This window comes from Marmota marmota, unplaced genomic scaffold (assembly GCF_001458135.2).
Source record: "Marmota marmota marmota unplaced genomic scaffold, marMar, whole genome shotgun sequence".
Taxonomy (NCBI): domain Eukaryota; kingdom Metazoa; phylum Chordata; class Mammalia; order Rodentia; family Sciuridae; genus Marmota; species Marmota marmota.
In genome coordinates this window covers 57,074,737-57,090,871 of record NW_026000174.1, presented here as the reverse complement: position 1 = coordinate 57,090,871, position 16,135 = coordinate 57,074,737, and the positions used below count along the sequence as shown (strand labels likewise).

General features: G+C 33.4%; 1 protein-coding gene across 1 annotated transcript; it reads right to left on the bottom strand.

Annotated features, from left to right (window-relative positions):
* Positions 1-8,310: 8,310 nt before the first annotated feature.
* LOC107158805 (olfactory receptor 4A47-like) lies at positions 8,311-9,234 on the bottom strand. Its single transcript, XM_015505304.2, has one exon. It carries the CDS (start codon positions 9,229-9,231, stop codon positions 8,311-8,313), a length of 921 nt encoding a protein of 306 aa, XP_015360790.2. The 5' UTR covers positions 9,232-9,234.
* Between the last annotated feature and the right edge of the window lie 6,901 nt (positions 9,235-16,135).

Below are 16,135 nucleotides of genomic sequence, written 5' to 3'. Positions count from 1 at the left end.
AATGGACTTGAACTATATCAAATAATTACAATAATTATAGAATACATTTCCCCTTGTACCAATTACTTCTTTGGGCTCTGAATGTCAATGTTTTTGACATAGAGCTATAATTCTGTATCTATCCTTGCCCATGTCAAATTCTGTACACTTTTACATACACTATCCTGACTTTAACAAATATTTTTAATTTTACTGAACTAACCCTTCAGTGTCACCATCACCAACTACTGTATCAGCTGCTAGTACATCTTTGTTTTATAATTCTTGGTGTGAACTGGGTGGTAAGGAAGAAGAGAGAAACTGAAAAGTAAGAGAACAGTGGGGTAAGGCTATATATCTAATGTTTCTTAGTACAGGGAGTGTTCACAAATAGAACTTCACTGTGTAGATTCCAGAAGGCAGCACACTGGAAGGAATGAGAAGCTTGGTAAGGCATGAGTTTTTGTCATTTTTCTTAATGCAATTACAAATATGTCTCCATTTTCACATTGGAAAATGAAGAGACTGAACTACATGAAATCAGAATTCTTTCCTGTCTAACTACAACACTATGAATGTTCTGAACATAACTTTACTTATTCTTTTTACTCTTTTCAACTCTAAGATTTGTATAATCAAATGAAATCCCCAAAGTTATCACTATTTAAAAGTGCTAGCCAGTGGTATGTAGGATGTGATTACTAATGTGACTAAATAATGAATAAATTTCTCATTCAGTGGTTATCAACATAGGATCCAAGACATTTATAGAGAGAAAGCAGAGCACCTTGATGAATAGATTCTGGAGTAATCCCAGTTGCATCCACTTGCTATCCACATGAGCATGGGCAACTGAATATACCTCCTTATGCCTCTGTTTCATCATTTTTAGGATAGGGATACCCATAAACCTACCTGTTGGGGTATTTTTATGAAATGTAAGTTACTTGAAGTGAGTGCTGTTGGGTACCTGGTAAAATCTAAATGAATGAGAGGTATTATTAATATTTTTCAAAATTTCACTGTGAGCATTGAATCAAAATAAATTAGACTCCGGATCAATCCAATAAGAATTATTGACCAAGTTCAGGATTTAAAGAACAGTATTCGTGTAACTTATGAACACATTTTGGGGTATAAGATAAAAATGCATGTCTAAGGAATTATCTATTACATTATATATAAGTATTAGCAATATTTACCTGTGCAGGAATATACTTAGACAGAAAGCACGTGAGAGGATGTGGCTCACATGGATTTAGTAGTGGGGAGAACATGTGAAGATGAGCTTTCTCTAGAATCCAGCTGTGATGAACTTTCTACATGTCTTCTTTACATTAGTGCTTCTTTCTGATTCAGGAATTGTGTGGATGTCAAAGCTAAGGACCAATAAAGGCATATCTTGAAAAACACAAGAGTATAAAGTAGTCTTTGTTCAATTATTTTTGTTTCATTTTTACTTTTTACAATGTTTGGTGTATTTACTCTCATTAATTGTCAACGCAGAATTTCACCAGGATAAACATTCTATAGACCATGCAGTAAAAACAGAGTGTCCAAACTATACTATATACATTATGTGAATGATAAAACTATGCTATGCTATGTGAACCACATAAATGTATAGTTTAAGTTATTAAAGATTTGATACTATAAACACTGAAAAAATAATATTACTATACTTTCCATCTAAACCATGAAATTAACACTATACCATAAAAATTAATTTGATACAGTTTTAAAGAAAATGGCTCTTTAAAATGATACTCTTATAATTTAAAATTGCCATATATAGTTCTTTACTATAACAGATGACAGTAAAAGAGGTATTTGCCTGAGTATGGATTTCTCTATACCCATGTACTATGATGTTTGATGGGATAATTTTAAGACTGACCATAAAAGCTCCTAAATGCTTCTGGGAAATAACAGACATTTGTTCCCTTACATTCTGACATGCTTGGTATGATGTACAATTTTAAAGTCATTAATCCAAATGTTATAAAAATAATTATACTTTTTTTGTTTACACATCATATAAAATATATCATAAATTAAAGCAATAAATGCATTTGATTATTTCTTATACATGTAACAAGTATCACTTGTCATTTGGCAAAATGAAAAATAAATATTAATCAGGCTGTAGCATTAACCAAATATACTTGGTACATTTTAATTAATTTCTGTTTTGCCAACTTAATTTTCCCAATTCAAATACCTCCTTTGAGAATAAATGACCTGTAAGATATTTGCTGTATTTCAATAGATCACAGGACTTTTCAATGAGTTTTCATTTGCAGTTGTTCCAAGAACTTACAACTTGGGTCTTGTCCTTGCTCCAAAACTCAATGCTTCATTTACTAGGGTGCTTGCAGTGTCTCATGGACTTATGATTCTTCATAGAACACATGATAATATATGGCCAGTCAGTGGATCCATAAATAGTATCAAGTGGCTATAACAGACTTATTTCCAAAATTTCCCATTATCTCAGTCTCTCAGGGAAGTATAAATGTATCCAAGTGAATACCTTAAATATAAAAACATTTTTAAATGTCTGCATTTATTGCAAAAACATAGTTTAATATTCTCATCTGCTGGAAAAACATCTTCATAGAAAATAATATGCTATGTTTGCAAAACTATCTAAAAAACTGACCTAATTATAATTTCAGGAAAACTAATGGAACTGGAGAGGATCATGTTGAGCAAAATAAGCCAAACTCAATATCAAGGGTCATATGTTCTGTCTCATATGTAGAAGCTAGGAAAAAAAAACTATTTTTAAGAAAAGTGACCTCGTGAAAATAAAAGGGAGACTAGTACAATTGAAGAAGGTAGAGGAGGGAAGAGGGGAGGAAAAGGATGGTACTGGGAAATTAAATTGATCAAATTATGTTATGTTCACTCACAAATACATCACAATGAATCTCACTATTATATATAATAATAATGCATCCAAATTTGATCTAATTAGTAAAAATTAACTTGGCTGAACACATTATTTGATGACAATTAAACAAAAAGTCAAACAACACTAAAATTAGTTACATGATAGTTTTATCTATTTTAGACAATTATTGTGAAGAAAACAAAAGGATTGAATTTGAGTGTTTATGAAAATTAATTTCCTACTTATTCAGAACTACCTACTTACTACAGCAGAGACTGAGATGTAACCTCATTAAAAAGCTGATGATGGAGTTTTTTCATAGGTAGAAGCAGAACTCCTCAGTCTATTGTTGAAGATCAAAAGCATCTTCATAAGTTCGGTTCCTTCCTAATTAAGACATGTTCCCATATCTGTACAATCTCACTCCCAGAAAACCAAGAACATCTGGAAATTTCTGTGAGCAGCCACAACTATAACAAGAGGGCTAGATATTAACAAAAGACATGTTCTAGTTTGAGGAGAATTTTTGAGTTTTCAGAATCTCTTGGATCATTCTATCAGGAAAATAATCCTTCCACTTAAATGTGCAGATAGCATCTGAGACTTTTTTTTATATTATCTCTATTTCTAATAGATTAGCTTGTTAGCATATTTGGAATGAATTCAAATAAAGTAATCTCTCCTGAACAGGTCTCTCCCTTGAACAATCCCTAGAGGAAAAGGACTTGGTCTTGCCAAGAAAAAGTAGCTGACTCTCAATGTCATGATATGTCATGATATGTGAAAACATATCTCATTTGAAAAGAAAAAAAAAATCCAAATTCCAGGGTAATGCTGGTCTCATAGAATGAGTCTGAAGAATTATATTTCCCTTTTAAGTTTTTGGAACAGAGAGCAATAAGCATTAGTTCTTCCATAAAAGATTGGTAGAGCCAGGTGCAATGGTACATGCCTGTAATCCCAGCCACTCAGGTGGCTGAGGGATGAGGATTGCAAGTTTAAGGTCAGCCTCAGCAACTTAGAGAGGCCCTAAGTAACTTAGCAAGACCCTGTCTCAATATTAAAAAAATAAAAAGGGCTGGGGATATAGCTCAGTGGTTAAGCACCCCTGGGTTCAACCCTCAGTACCACCACACACACACACCCAAAATTTGATAGTATTCTACAATCAAGCCATCCAGTCCTAGGATTTATTTTTTCCTAGGGGGATTTTTTATTTCTGACAGAGTTTTGGTACTCAATATTGCTTAACTTAGATCTGTTTCTTCGCTTTTCAATCTTATTATTATATGTGCGCAGGAATTTATCTGTGTCTTCTATATGCAATTTGTCCATGTGTGCTGCTTCCTTATAAGAATCACTAATGATCTTCCATATTTCTGTGGTGTCAGTTGCAATATCTTCTTATTCATCTCTGATATTGTTTATTTGGGTCGTCTTTGCTTTGATTAAAACTTTGTTAATTATTTTAACTTTTCAAAAGAACTTTATTTTGTCAAACTTTTTAAATATTACATTTTTCATGCTGTGATTTTTATTTTTTGAAATCATTCAATTTTACATTGGTATAAACTTTCCTTGTTTTGCTTTTGTCTTCAAGGCTAGGGACCCAACCCAGGGCCTTGCACATGCCAAGCAAGTGCTCTCACACTAAGCTGCATCCCTAGCTCTAAACTTTCCTCTTAGTGATGCTTTTTTTTTCATCCCATATGTTTATATATGTTCTGAGCCAATTTTTGTGTCAAGAAGGTTTTCCTTCCCTTTTTATATCTTCATTAATTCATTTGTTGTTTCAGAGCATGGTTGATTAATTTTCATGTGTTTGCACAATTCCCACAGTTCCCTTTGTTGTTGACTTCTTATTTTGTTATAGTCAGATAAGGGATATGGCATACTTTTGATATTTCAAAAATCTGCTGAGATTTCTTTTGTGGCCTAATTTATGATCTATCCTGGAAAATGTTCTGTGTGCTGATGAAAATAACACAAATTCTGCAGCTGTTGTAGGAAATGTTCTACAAATATCTGTTAAGTCCAATTGGTCTATAGTGTACTTGAAGTCTGAGGTTTCTTAGTTGATATTCTGTCCACATGAACTGTCCATTAATGAAAGTAGGCAATATAAGTCCTCATCATCTATTATTATACTAGAGTTTTTAGTTTGTCTCTCCCTTAAGACCTAATATTTCTTTTGCATATTTAGGTGATCAGGTGTTAGGTACATATGTATTTACAGTTGGACATAGAAGCAGGGAATATCCAACAGATCAACTTCTTTGTTTCCGTCTCTCAGTGTTTCTCATTAATTATTTTTTTATTGTCAAATGTGTTCAAAACCATTTTTCTTTGTCTCTAGCTTAGAAAGAAAGAAAAATGGACATAGATATAATGGTAAATCTCTCCATTTCTGCATTATGGCCAAAATTAGCATTCCAAGAACAAGTATAATTGAATATTGAAACTTTATTTATATTCATAAATAAGCTCAAAATAAAAATAGTAAATAAATTTTAATAGATTCTTAAGCATAATTGGTTAAATGCTATATCACTTTTGGAAAAATACTTATATTATCAAATAAATATATAAAAGATATGTATATTTTACATATATAATATATGTATATTTTTTCTTAACATTAAGTGAAGGAATGAATCTTAAACCCAAAGTCAGCACCATGTTTAATAGCAAAATACTAAAATCAATGATTCTTTCTCCAAGTTATTTTAAAAAAGAATATGCCTCCTCTTTATGTGAGTCTTCATGTCAAAATTAAAATACCTGGAACACAAATGGAATTCTAGTCATCAAAGATGCCCCTACCACCCTGAGAACAGGCAGTAAAAAGAGTGCATCCTGCACCATGTGAGTTAAGGAAACAGGACCCTCCTCCTACCTGTCCTCCAGCCTCAGCCTCTCCCAATGCCAACAGCCTCCCTCTGCAGACTTCAGACCCACAACACACTCCCTACACAGTAGCCGTCCCTACTGCTATTCATGTTGGAGGAGACACTTCAAAACCTTTACAGGCAAACACCAGTGAAAAACACATAAAATATGAAAACCTGGGCTGATCAAATATGGGTAGACTCGTCCCTTAAAAATTCTTTGTTCAGACTTGTAGAATAAACATATTACATAAATTCACTATTCTTTCTTCTATCTGGAAGACATTCTTGATAACAAATGGAGAAATCTATTGAACCAGCTAACTAATGGACATACCTGTACATAATTTCCTAAAAAACAAATTGCCTATCTTTTTTGGACCAAGAATTGAACCCAAGGGTGCTTAACCACTAAGCAAAATATCCCCAGCCCATTCTTGTGTTTTTTTTTTATTTTTTTATTTGTTTTAATTTGTCATACATGACAGTAGAATGAATTTATGCACTTTGATATATCATACAAAGATGGGATATAACTTCTCATTTTTCTGAGTGTACATGTTGCAGAATCATAGTGGTCATGCAGTCACATATATACATACAGTAATAATATCTGTTTCATTCTTCTATCTTTCCTATCCCCACATACCCTCTCCTCCCCTCCCATCACTTCCCTCTACCTAATCTAAGGTAAAACTATTCTTCCCAAATGCCCCCCCCACCTTGTTGTAAATCAGCATCTGCACACTAGAGAAAACATTCAGTCTTTGGTTTTGTGGGGTTGGCTTATTTTGCTTAGCATGATATTCCCCAACTCCAACCATTTACTGGCAAATGCCATAATCTTACTCTTCTTTAAAGCTGAGTAATAGTCTATTGAGTATATATACCACATTTTCTTTATCCATTCATCCATTGAGGAACAACTAGGTTGGTTCCACAGGCTAGCTATTGTGAATTGAGCTGCTATAAACATTATTTTCTAATTTGAGATTGGTCTTGCTTTCTTGCTGAGAGCCTCATTAAGATGCTGAGACTGGATTTGAACTTATGATCCTCCTGCCTCAGCCTCCTGAGCTGCTGGGATTGTAGGTGTGCATCACTGTGCCCACCAATTTCCTGGAAAACAAATTATCTATAAGTTGTTTTAAGGAAGTGCCTCCAGAGTCTACTCAAAGTTGGCTCAAAATGGTTTTTTTTTCAAGAATAGGCACAGAAGAAGATACCATCAGAGGCCAATTAATAAATGTGATATTGCAAGTAACTGTTCAGCCAACAGTGATGACCACAGGTATGGTATCTAAGAGCAATTCAGGATCACATGCAAAACCTTCTACTAAAGGCATAATCTGAACCTCAACTTCAAGGAACAGCACACAAACCTAAAGAGGAACACAGGATATTCCACCAAACAACTGCCATGCTCTCTGCAAGTCTTTGAAGAGTGAGAAGGAGAGCACTGGTGTTCTTTTGTGCAGGCCTGGATGGTCATCTGACCTCTTCAAAGGTGACATGATACTTTTCAAGATTGAAATTTAATCATGAGCCATGTAGAGGATTATGAGCTTATCACACATGCAAAAAAAAAGTTTATAATACAGACATGTGGTGTTTTGTTGCCTGAATCTATTATTAAAATGCTAGTTTCAAGGTGACATTGAGTGAACTACAGAGACAATTCCTGAAAAACAACTTGAGGACACTTGGATTCAGCAAAATAAAATAAAATAAAATAAAAAGCTCAGGAATATTTCCCATGAAAGAAATGTATGCTTTACATATGACAGGAAAATGCAATGTGTGACCTTGTATTCTCTTTTGCCGCAAAGATGATGTTATTGGGACAGTCAGTAAAGTGGAAATGAACTGTGTGGATTGTGTAATAGCATCGTCTCAGTGTCAACTTCTTGATTATGCACTGTGCTGTGATTATGCAACTAGTGTATTGAGTTTTGGAAAGGCTGAGTGTTTTAAGACTTAAGGGTCAACATGTCTACAATTGAATCCTCAGACATTAAGAAAAACTATCAATAAATCTATACAAATGACCTAGTGAAATGAAAAATAAAAATGTGTACATATATATAATCATATATATATATACACACAAAATATATATAAAATATATGTATCATACGTACTTATACAAAAAAGAGGGACAAGACAGTAAAAAGAAAATGAGTAAATGTAAGGATAGTCATAGTTACTAAAACTGAATGTAAAAAATTAAATACAATTCAATTGTATTTATTAATACAATTGTAATAATATAAAATTTTATTCATAAATAGATTGCATGTTTCTATTGACTTCTTAGCATATGTGCAGCAAAATTTCATAGGTACCTTGATAAACAAGATATTACATGATGAGCAATACACTGAAGAAATATATTAAGGTCAAAACCTATAATCTATTTTTAATTATGATTATAAAAATGCCTTAGAAAATTACCACCAGTTTTTTAAGTCAGAAATAAATAATGCATCCTAAGGAGACAGCTTCATAGTGAAATGTTTCTCTTTGCAGTGGGAGACTCAATTATTCCTATCTCATGTGACTTATATTCCAGAGTTTCTTCATAGCATTGGTCATCTCTGAGTTTCTCAGAGTGTAGATGAAGGGGTTCAGCATGGGGGTTATGACCATGTAAAACACACTCACTGACTTGTCAATGGGGAAAGTCTTGGCTGGTCTTGCATATATGAAAATACAAGGGACAAAGAAGAAGACAACCACCGTGATGTGGGAGCCACAGGTGGAGAGAGCTTTCCACCTCCCCTCCTGACTCAGGTGCTTCAGAGAGTGGAAGATGATACCATAAGACATGAGTAAGAGCAGAAACAAAATAGAGCACATCAGCCCCCCATTGGCAATCACTAAGAGGCCAGTGACATAAGTGTCAACACAGGCAAGTTGCAATAAGGGATACATGTCACATGTAAAGTGGTCAATGATATTAGAGCCACAGAAAGGGAGCCTGTAAATAGTTCCAAGTTGAAATACAGAGTGCACAAAACCTCCAGCCCAGGAGACTACCAGCAGTACCACACACACCCATGGCCTCATGATAAGCAAATAATGCAAGGGCTTACAGATGGCCACATAGCGGTCAAAGGCCATCACCAACAGAAGAGTGACCTCTGTCCCTCCTAAAAGGTGTTCTGCAAAAAGCTGAAACATACAAAACTTGAAGGATATGATTACTTTTCCTAAAAACAAATTTGAAATCAAATTGGGAGAAATGACTGATGAATAAATGATGTCCAAAAATGACAAGTTAGCAAGAAAGAAGTACATTGGAGAGTGCAGAGTCTTACTGAAGATTACAGTTATGACAATGAGCAGATTCCCCAGCATGGTCAAAATGTAGAAGAACAAGAATATAATAAAAAGTACTTTCTGCTCCTTTGGATTCTGTGTGAGTCCCAAGAGGACAAAGTAAGTTTCATTGTTTCTATGTTCCATTTATTCTTTTATTGATGCTGATTTCAGAGAATAAAGCAGTTTACCTGTAAAACAATGAAAAACTCCTTAGAAGCATTATAACCACATTTATTCATCTGCCATATATACAAGTAAAGTCACACTTGTAATATCAAAAACTCACTTAAGGTTAATTTCATATGAAGAGTTGATAAAATCAATTATTATTGAACGACTATAGGCCACTATCACTGTATCAATCCTGGTGCTGAATCTTTAGAAAATGATGCCCTTCCTCCAATGACTTTGGCTCACAGTCCACTGGAACTGTTACCCCCAAGCATCTCAGCATTCACATTTCCAAGAACATTGTGCTCACAGTGATTTCTGTTCTCCAAGACAGATGACATCTCCACCACTCTTCTCGTTCCTTACTGAGCCCTCACCAGCATCACCTTTCAGTGTTCATATTTCTACCCACCATCTTTTCAAGGCCATCTGGGCTCCTTCTATGATGATTCCCAAACATCTCCCCACATTGATCCATCAATCAATCACAAAGCTGGCTCCATATATCAGACCTTTATTGCAGGAACAGCAACCCACTTTCTGGTACCAAAAGCTGTCTTCATCTGCTGGAGTTACAGCTGTTATAAACACAAATGTGTTGTCTCAGAGCCCTGCAGGTAGACATTCAAAATAAAGGTATGGGCACTGGTGGCGCCCTCAGAAGACCATGAAGAAAGGACTTGCAGATGACCATCTTGTGTTAATTTGTCATTCTTCCTCATCAAATTTTCTACTCCAATAGTTTGTAAGTTATATTGGATTGGAACCCAGCCTAATATAATTTTATAACTGGATGATCTTTTCAAACTCCCTATTTCCAAATAAAGCTTTTTTTTTTTTTTTGCAGGATTGTAGGTAGGGCATCAACATATAAATTATATGGGAGGACACAATAAAACCAAAAATAGTTTCATGTGAATACTTGACAAACCAGGAATTATCAGTCTCAGATTGGCAAACCCTGAAAACTCTTTGGTTTGGAGTCTTTGGTTGAATAGTCCACATTATTCTAAACTAAAACACAATGAATTGCATATCTAGAACATTATCACACCCCCTTTTTTAAGGTGATATCTGCAACTATTTAAGTGATATCTTCCAGTAGATATCCTTTTCTTAATTACAAAAGCAAATACTGTATTTTCTACAATAAATCTATTCCTTCCAGGATTTCTCATGCTAAAAGGGTATTTCCTTCTGTCTGATCCTTCAGGTCAAATGCACAGTGTTCAAACTTCCTTTATTCCTCTCACACTGCTTATGGATACATTTGTTCAGTTCCCCTTGGCTTCCTATTTAAAATATCTTCCTAATGTGATCTTCTCATTCCCCTTTCTTGCATACCCTGTCGACTGCAACAGCCCCTGCCATATCTACCATTGACTCTTTGAAAGATGTTAATCTCAGAGAACAGAAACATCACAAATTTGGAAGTAACAGTAATTATTATACAAAGGTGTGTGTTACGTTCAGTCTTTTCATTTATCCAACCAGCAGGTGTTCAAAGAACACTATATTGTGTTTTATTTTTCACTTCAGGCATCAGATTGTCAACTAGCTCATGAAGGCTCAGGGTCTACTATAGGCTCATGACATTAAAGGAGAGAAATCTCCAAGCTTTTCACTCTGGGCCTTCTACTTCTCCAGATGGAAGCAACAGTGTTGATGGAAGATATAACATGGGCCCTGACTTAAATTTTCAATATTTTTAATCTAAATCTGATGACTACTTTATTCAATCTGAACAGCCACTTTCCACCTGCAGAAGTTCTTATCAACATTTTCTTACATGCTTGAGTGATACAATTTCCTGGGTAATGAAACATTCCCACAACCTCAAAGTCTGATTTCTGCTACTGACTAGAAAGTCTTACCTTTGGAAGCTTGTCTGCACTTTGAAAGAAGTTTGATCTCTGAAATAAGGAGTAATCTTCTTCCATCCAGTATGCACAGAGAAGAAAAAAAAGCTGTTATTCTTGGAGATTATATTTAAAAATCACACAACCATGTTTGTCCATTTTCTTTGGAGTCTTCTAAATCCTGCAGAAAATCATTAGTGGTTGTAGTGGTATACAAAGGAATTTCTTGGTAAAAAGAGAAAAGCTAAAGTTTTCCATGTTAAAACAATTAACTAAAAGTGCAAAAAAAAAGTTTATCATAGGAATATAACATCTAGCATTTTTTAAAAAGGGAAGTTTTCTAGTTTCTTTTCTGATTACTTTAATAGATACCATTCAGCTTTTTAATCTGTCTATTCTTATCCTGGTAAAGCCAAATACTTGTGCTTTATATATGAATAGATTACTTGTGTGCCTTTTAAAATCCTTCTGTAAGAATAATAAACCATAGTTTTAAAAAAATTATAACTGTTACTAACAGAAGAAAGCTTTTACCTTACAGAGACAAAGATCTATAAAGATTTTCTACCATGAACATATGTTAATCATGGAGCCCTACGGCTGGAATGTGTCCAAGATGATCCTTACTTAATTACACTCCCTTGAACTCTCCTTATACTTTTAAAGAATATCTGTGTTTCAAGATGCAATACAGAAAACACAGAAGTAGAGTCATAGGATGTAACAAAAAAAATAGTTTCAGAAACATTATGGGACAAATAATCAAAAACAAAATATCAGTCCCATTAATTTGTTCCAAAGAAGATGAATTTATCACTTATTCCTTTTTTCGTCAGAGAGATTTTAATTTTATATTTATCTAATCTTCATTTTTCTCTATGTGAATTTGACATTAAATATATTTTAGAAGGTTATACAGCCTTAGTAACTAGTTATTTATATAGTTTTTCTCTTCATTCTTTGTTTTTCTACAAAACTAAAGAGCAGCCTGGACTGGGGCACACACCTGTACCCCAGCTGCTTGGAGGATTGAGTTCAAAGCCAGCGTCAGCAACGGCAAGGCACTAAGCAACTCAGTGAGATCCTGGGGGTGGCTCTGTGGTAAAATGCCCCTGAGTTCAATCCTCGGTATTAAAAAAAAAAAAAAGCATCTATTTAGTTTCAGACAACATGATCTTAGATAGTGATACAATAGTTAATAAAATGGAAGGATAAAATAAGAATATAATCCTAACTGAATCAACTTTACATCTTTTAACAGTCACAAAATAATAGTGAGAGTAACTAAAAATTGTAGCTTTAATCTCTGATGGCCAATAACATGTTATTGTGAAAGAATAAAATATGAGTGAGACACTTTTTGAATAAGGTAATTAGATAATTCCTTTTTTTTTGTAAACATCTTTATTTTATTTTATGTGGTGCTGAGGATGGAACCCAGCACCCTGCACATGCCAGGCAAGCACATTACCACTTGAGCAACATCCCCAGCCCCAAGATAATTCCTTTTTAAAGATGATATTTATGCTAAAGTTCAAGGATGAGGTGTCAGCTGCTCCTCTGGGTACACTAGTAAAGAGGTGAAAATCTCTTTTTAACCCAGGAATCATGCAACAGAAAAAGGCTATATTATTCCTGTAAATAATATATCAATTTATCCAAAATATATCTGTCTGTCCAATATCTCCAGTCTTCTAAAGCTTGCAGAAAATCATTTCCAGAGTTGTAGATGGATTTCAAAGGAATTCTGTGGGGAAAATTAAAAAATTCCAAAATGGAATAATTTTTCAAAACGGCCAACAAATCACATGTTATTGTAGGATCAAAGCAACTAATCTTTTTAACAAAGAACACTTTGTCTTTAAGTTCTTTTCCAGTAACTCTAGTAATAACTGTCTTTGAGTTCTACAGCAAGACTCTGCAGGTATTGGTATAATCAAATACTTGTGCTACAGATTAGGACATAGGGTTAGATTTCTCCATGTAGATCATGCTTTAAGCATAGTGAAGCACCTTTTCCAATAATTATATCAAGTCCTTGAAGAGCAGCATCTTTTACTTGACAGGGTGAAGATCACTGTAGTTTTTATACCAAGAAACCCATTCTAACCATGGAGTCTTGCAACTGGAATGTATCCAAGAATGACTTTTCCTTAATCACATTCAGTGGGAATTCCCATAAGTTTATACCTGTAAATATGCCAATAGATGAATCATGTTACTATGGTAGAAAAGGATACAACTTAAAAGTTTTAGAAATGAGAAACTTGTCAGAATGATAATTGACAAAAATAATATGTCAGTTATGTTAGTTAGTTTCACTGAAGATGAATTTATTGCTTATTTCCACATTGCCAAACCAATTTTTTTTCCATCTAATACTCAATTTTCTCTATTTGTTTGGGACTAGGAATGTTTTTGCAAGATTCATGAAGTCACAGAAACTAGCTATTTGTCTATTTATTCATTGGTGTCTTAAACAATCTTAGAATATCTACTTATTTCATATTTTATGCTATTAATTGGAGATAAAAGATTTAATGGAACAAAAAAGATATGCATAGTTAGAATGCATCAGATTTATGTCTTATAACACAGTCACAAAATAATAAGGGGAACAACTAAACATGGTAGATATAACAAAGTAAAGTTCAAGACATGACAAGAGCAAACCCTCAGGAATTACAGATCTTTCTCAGGAATTTGAAATTATTTACAATATTTTAAAAGAGAGTCAGAAGGACTTCCAATTTCTGATTCAACAAAAATTCTCAATAAACTATTAGCAACTCATTCTGACAATGTATAAAAAAATAATACACTGTGACCAACTGAAATATAACCTAAATACATTAGGCTGGTCTAGAATTCAAATATCAATTAATGCAATATATTAAGCCAAAGGAAAAAGATGAAAAATCACATGGTTATGCCAATATTTGTGGTCAAAGCATTATAAAAATTCAACACTTATCTCCTTTTTAAAAGAACTCTCAGTAAACTAGGAATAGAAGAAAATTTTCTAAATTTAATAAAGATTACCTACAAAACAGCCTGTAACTAATACCATCCTCAGCAGAGAGAAACCAGAAGCCTTCTTTGTACGGTAAGGAACAGGCAAGTATCCTTCCTCTCAACACTGCTTTTCAACATTGTAGTGCTAGTTTTTCAAATAAAATCAGGCCCAATATAGAAAGAAATGCATGCTTGCAAAATAAATCCATCTTTGTTTACAAATAACATGATAATATAGGAAGACCTTATTTAAAATAAAAAAAAAAAGAACCAAAAGTCTACAAAAATCCGGAATAAGTCATTACAGTGAATCCTCAGGATAGGAGGCTAATATGCAAATAGAGTTCACTTTCCTATATACCAGCCACAAAGGACGCTGAAATTAAATATACAATAACATTTACTTTAATATTTCCAAAAATGGAATATTTTAGCATATATGTAACAAAATATGTTACAAGGAAAACAGTGAAGTTCGTATGAACAAACACATAAGTAAAGAGAAAGTTACTAATTGTTCATGGAGAGAAAAACTCAAACAGCATTGCCAAGAGGTCAATTCTTCCCAACTATATCTTCATAACAGTTGCAATTTCAATCAAAATTCTATCACACTATTTAGTAAATGTTGACAAGTTGATTCTGAGGTTCACATGGTGAGGAAAAAGGCTCAGAATGAGTAACCATATACTGAGGGGAAGAATAAAAATGGACAATTAATAATACCTAACACTAACTCCTCAAAATAGAACTTAAGAAGGAAACTAATGATTAATTAAAGTAAATTAATGGTGTTGGTAATAATGCTTAGCCCATATGTCTGAAAGAGAATTGGTAATAGATTAATAACATATCCAAGCAGATGAACTAATACCTAGTAGATAAGTTTGCTTTGGTCACAGTTGCCTATGAATATGAGTTTCAAAATGAACATAAAGCCTTAAATTAGATTTTCATTGTTTTAGAATCATCACTGCCTTAATGTTCAAACATCTATTTAAGTCGTCCTGATAAAGAAGAAATGCATGTTTGTTTATGGCTTTTTGTAAATAGATATGCAGTGACCTATGGCTTTACTTCTGTTTGTGACGATGTTTGTTAATCCAGCCCATAGTTATTTACAAAGAGTGGAGCATGTGATTGTTCTTCGTGTACCAAGAACTGTTCCACTGCAAAACCTTAGTTACCTGGATTGTCCTAAGATCATTTGTAAAAACTGAAATTCAATGATTGAAAGGAAGCTAGAAAAAAAATTACCTAACTTCAAGACAGTATAAGCTATAAAATCAAGACAATGTAGTATTGATGAAAGAGTAGACTTCTTGACGTTTATTCAAATGAGCCAAAAATGTAAACCTTACATAAGGAGGCACTCAAATATTTCCAAAATCTTGTTCATAATTGCCAAAACATGGAAGCAATAACAATGCTTTATAACTTTGAGAAAGTTATTTTCTACATGTAAGAATCAATTTTTTGTGAAATGAATTATTGCAATTAAAGTTTTGATAATAAGTAAAATATGTGTAGACTGTTCATAGAGTGTGTGAGATACACAGAAGTATGTAATCCACTTTAATTTTCTTAAAAGATAAATATTAAAAATGTCTTACTTCACACTTGAAAACATCTCAAAATCAATGAGATAGTTAATAAAATTCAACTGTTACTTTTAGATGTTAGAACCAACAATCCTATCTTGAAAAACTGCTTGTGGAAGAGAAAATTGAAACCAAAATTCTAGAATGTATGAAATTCTTCAAAGGAAAACCCAAGTTCAAACAATGGAATAATATTACTAGTGCTCAGAGGAAAATTTGAGTTCATAAGTGTTTACATTATCTAAAAAGTAAAGTAGAGATGAAGAAGTCTTTCAACTAAAAATGTTAGGAAAAAAGCATAGAATTAAACTAAACTAAAATAGGTAAGAGAACAAAATGAAGATAATCATGTCTTCCATTAGAAAACACTTAGAGCTATCATATCTGTGTTAGTTTTCTTTT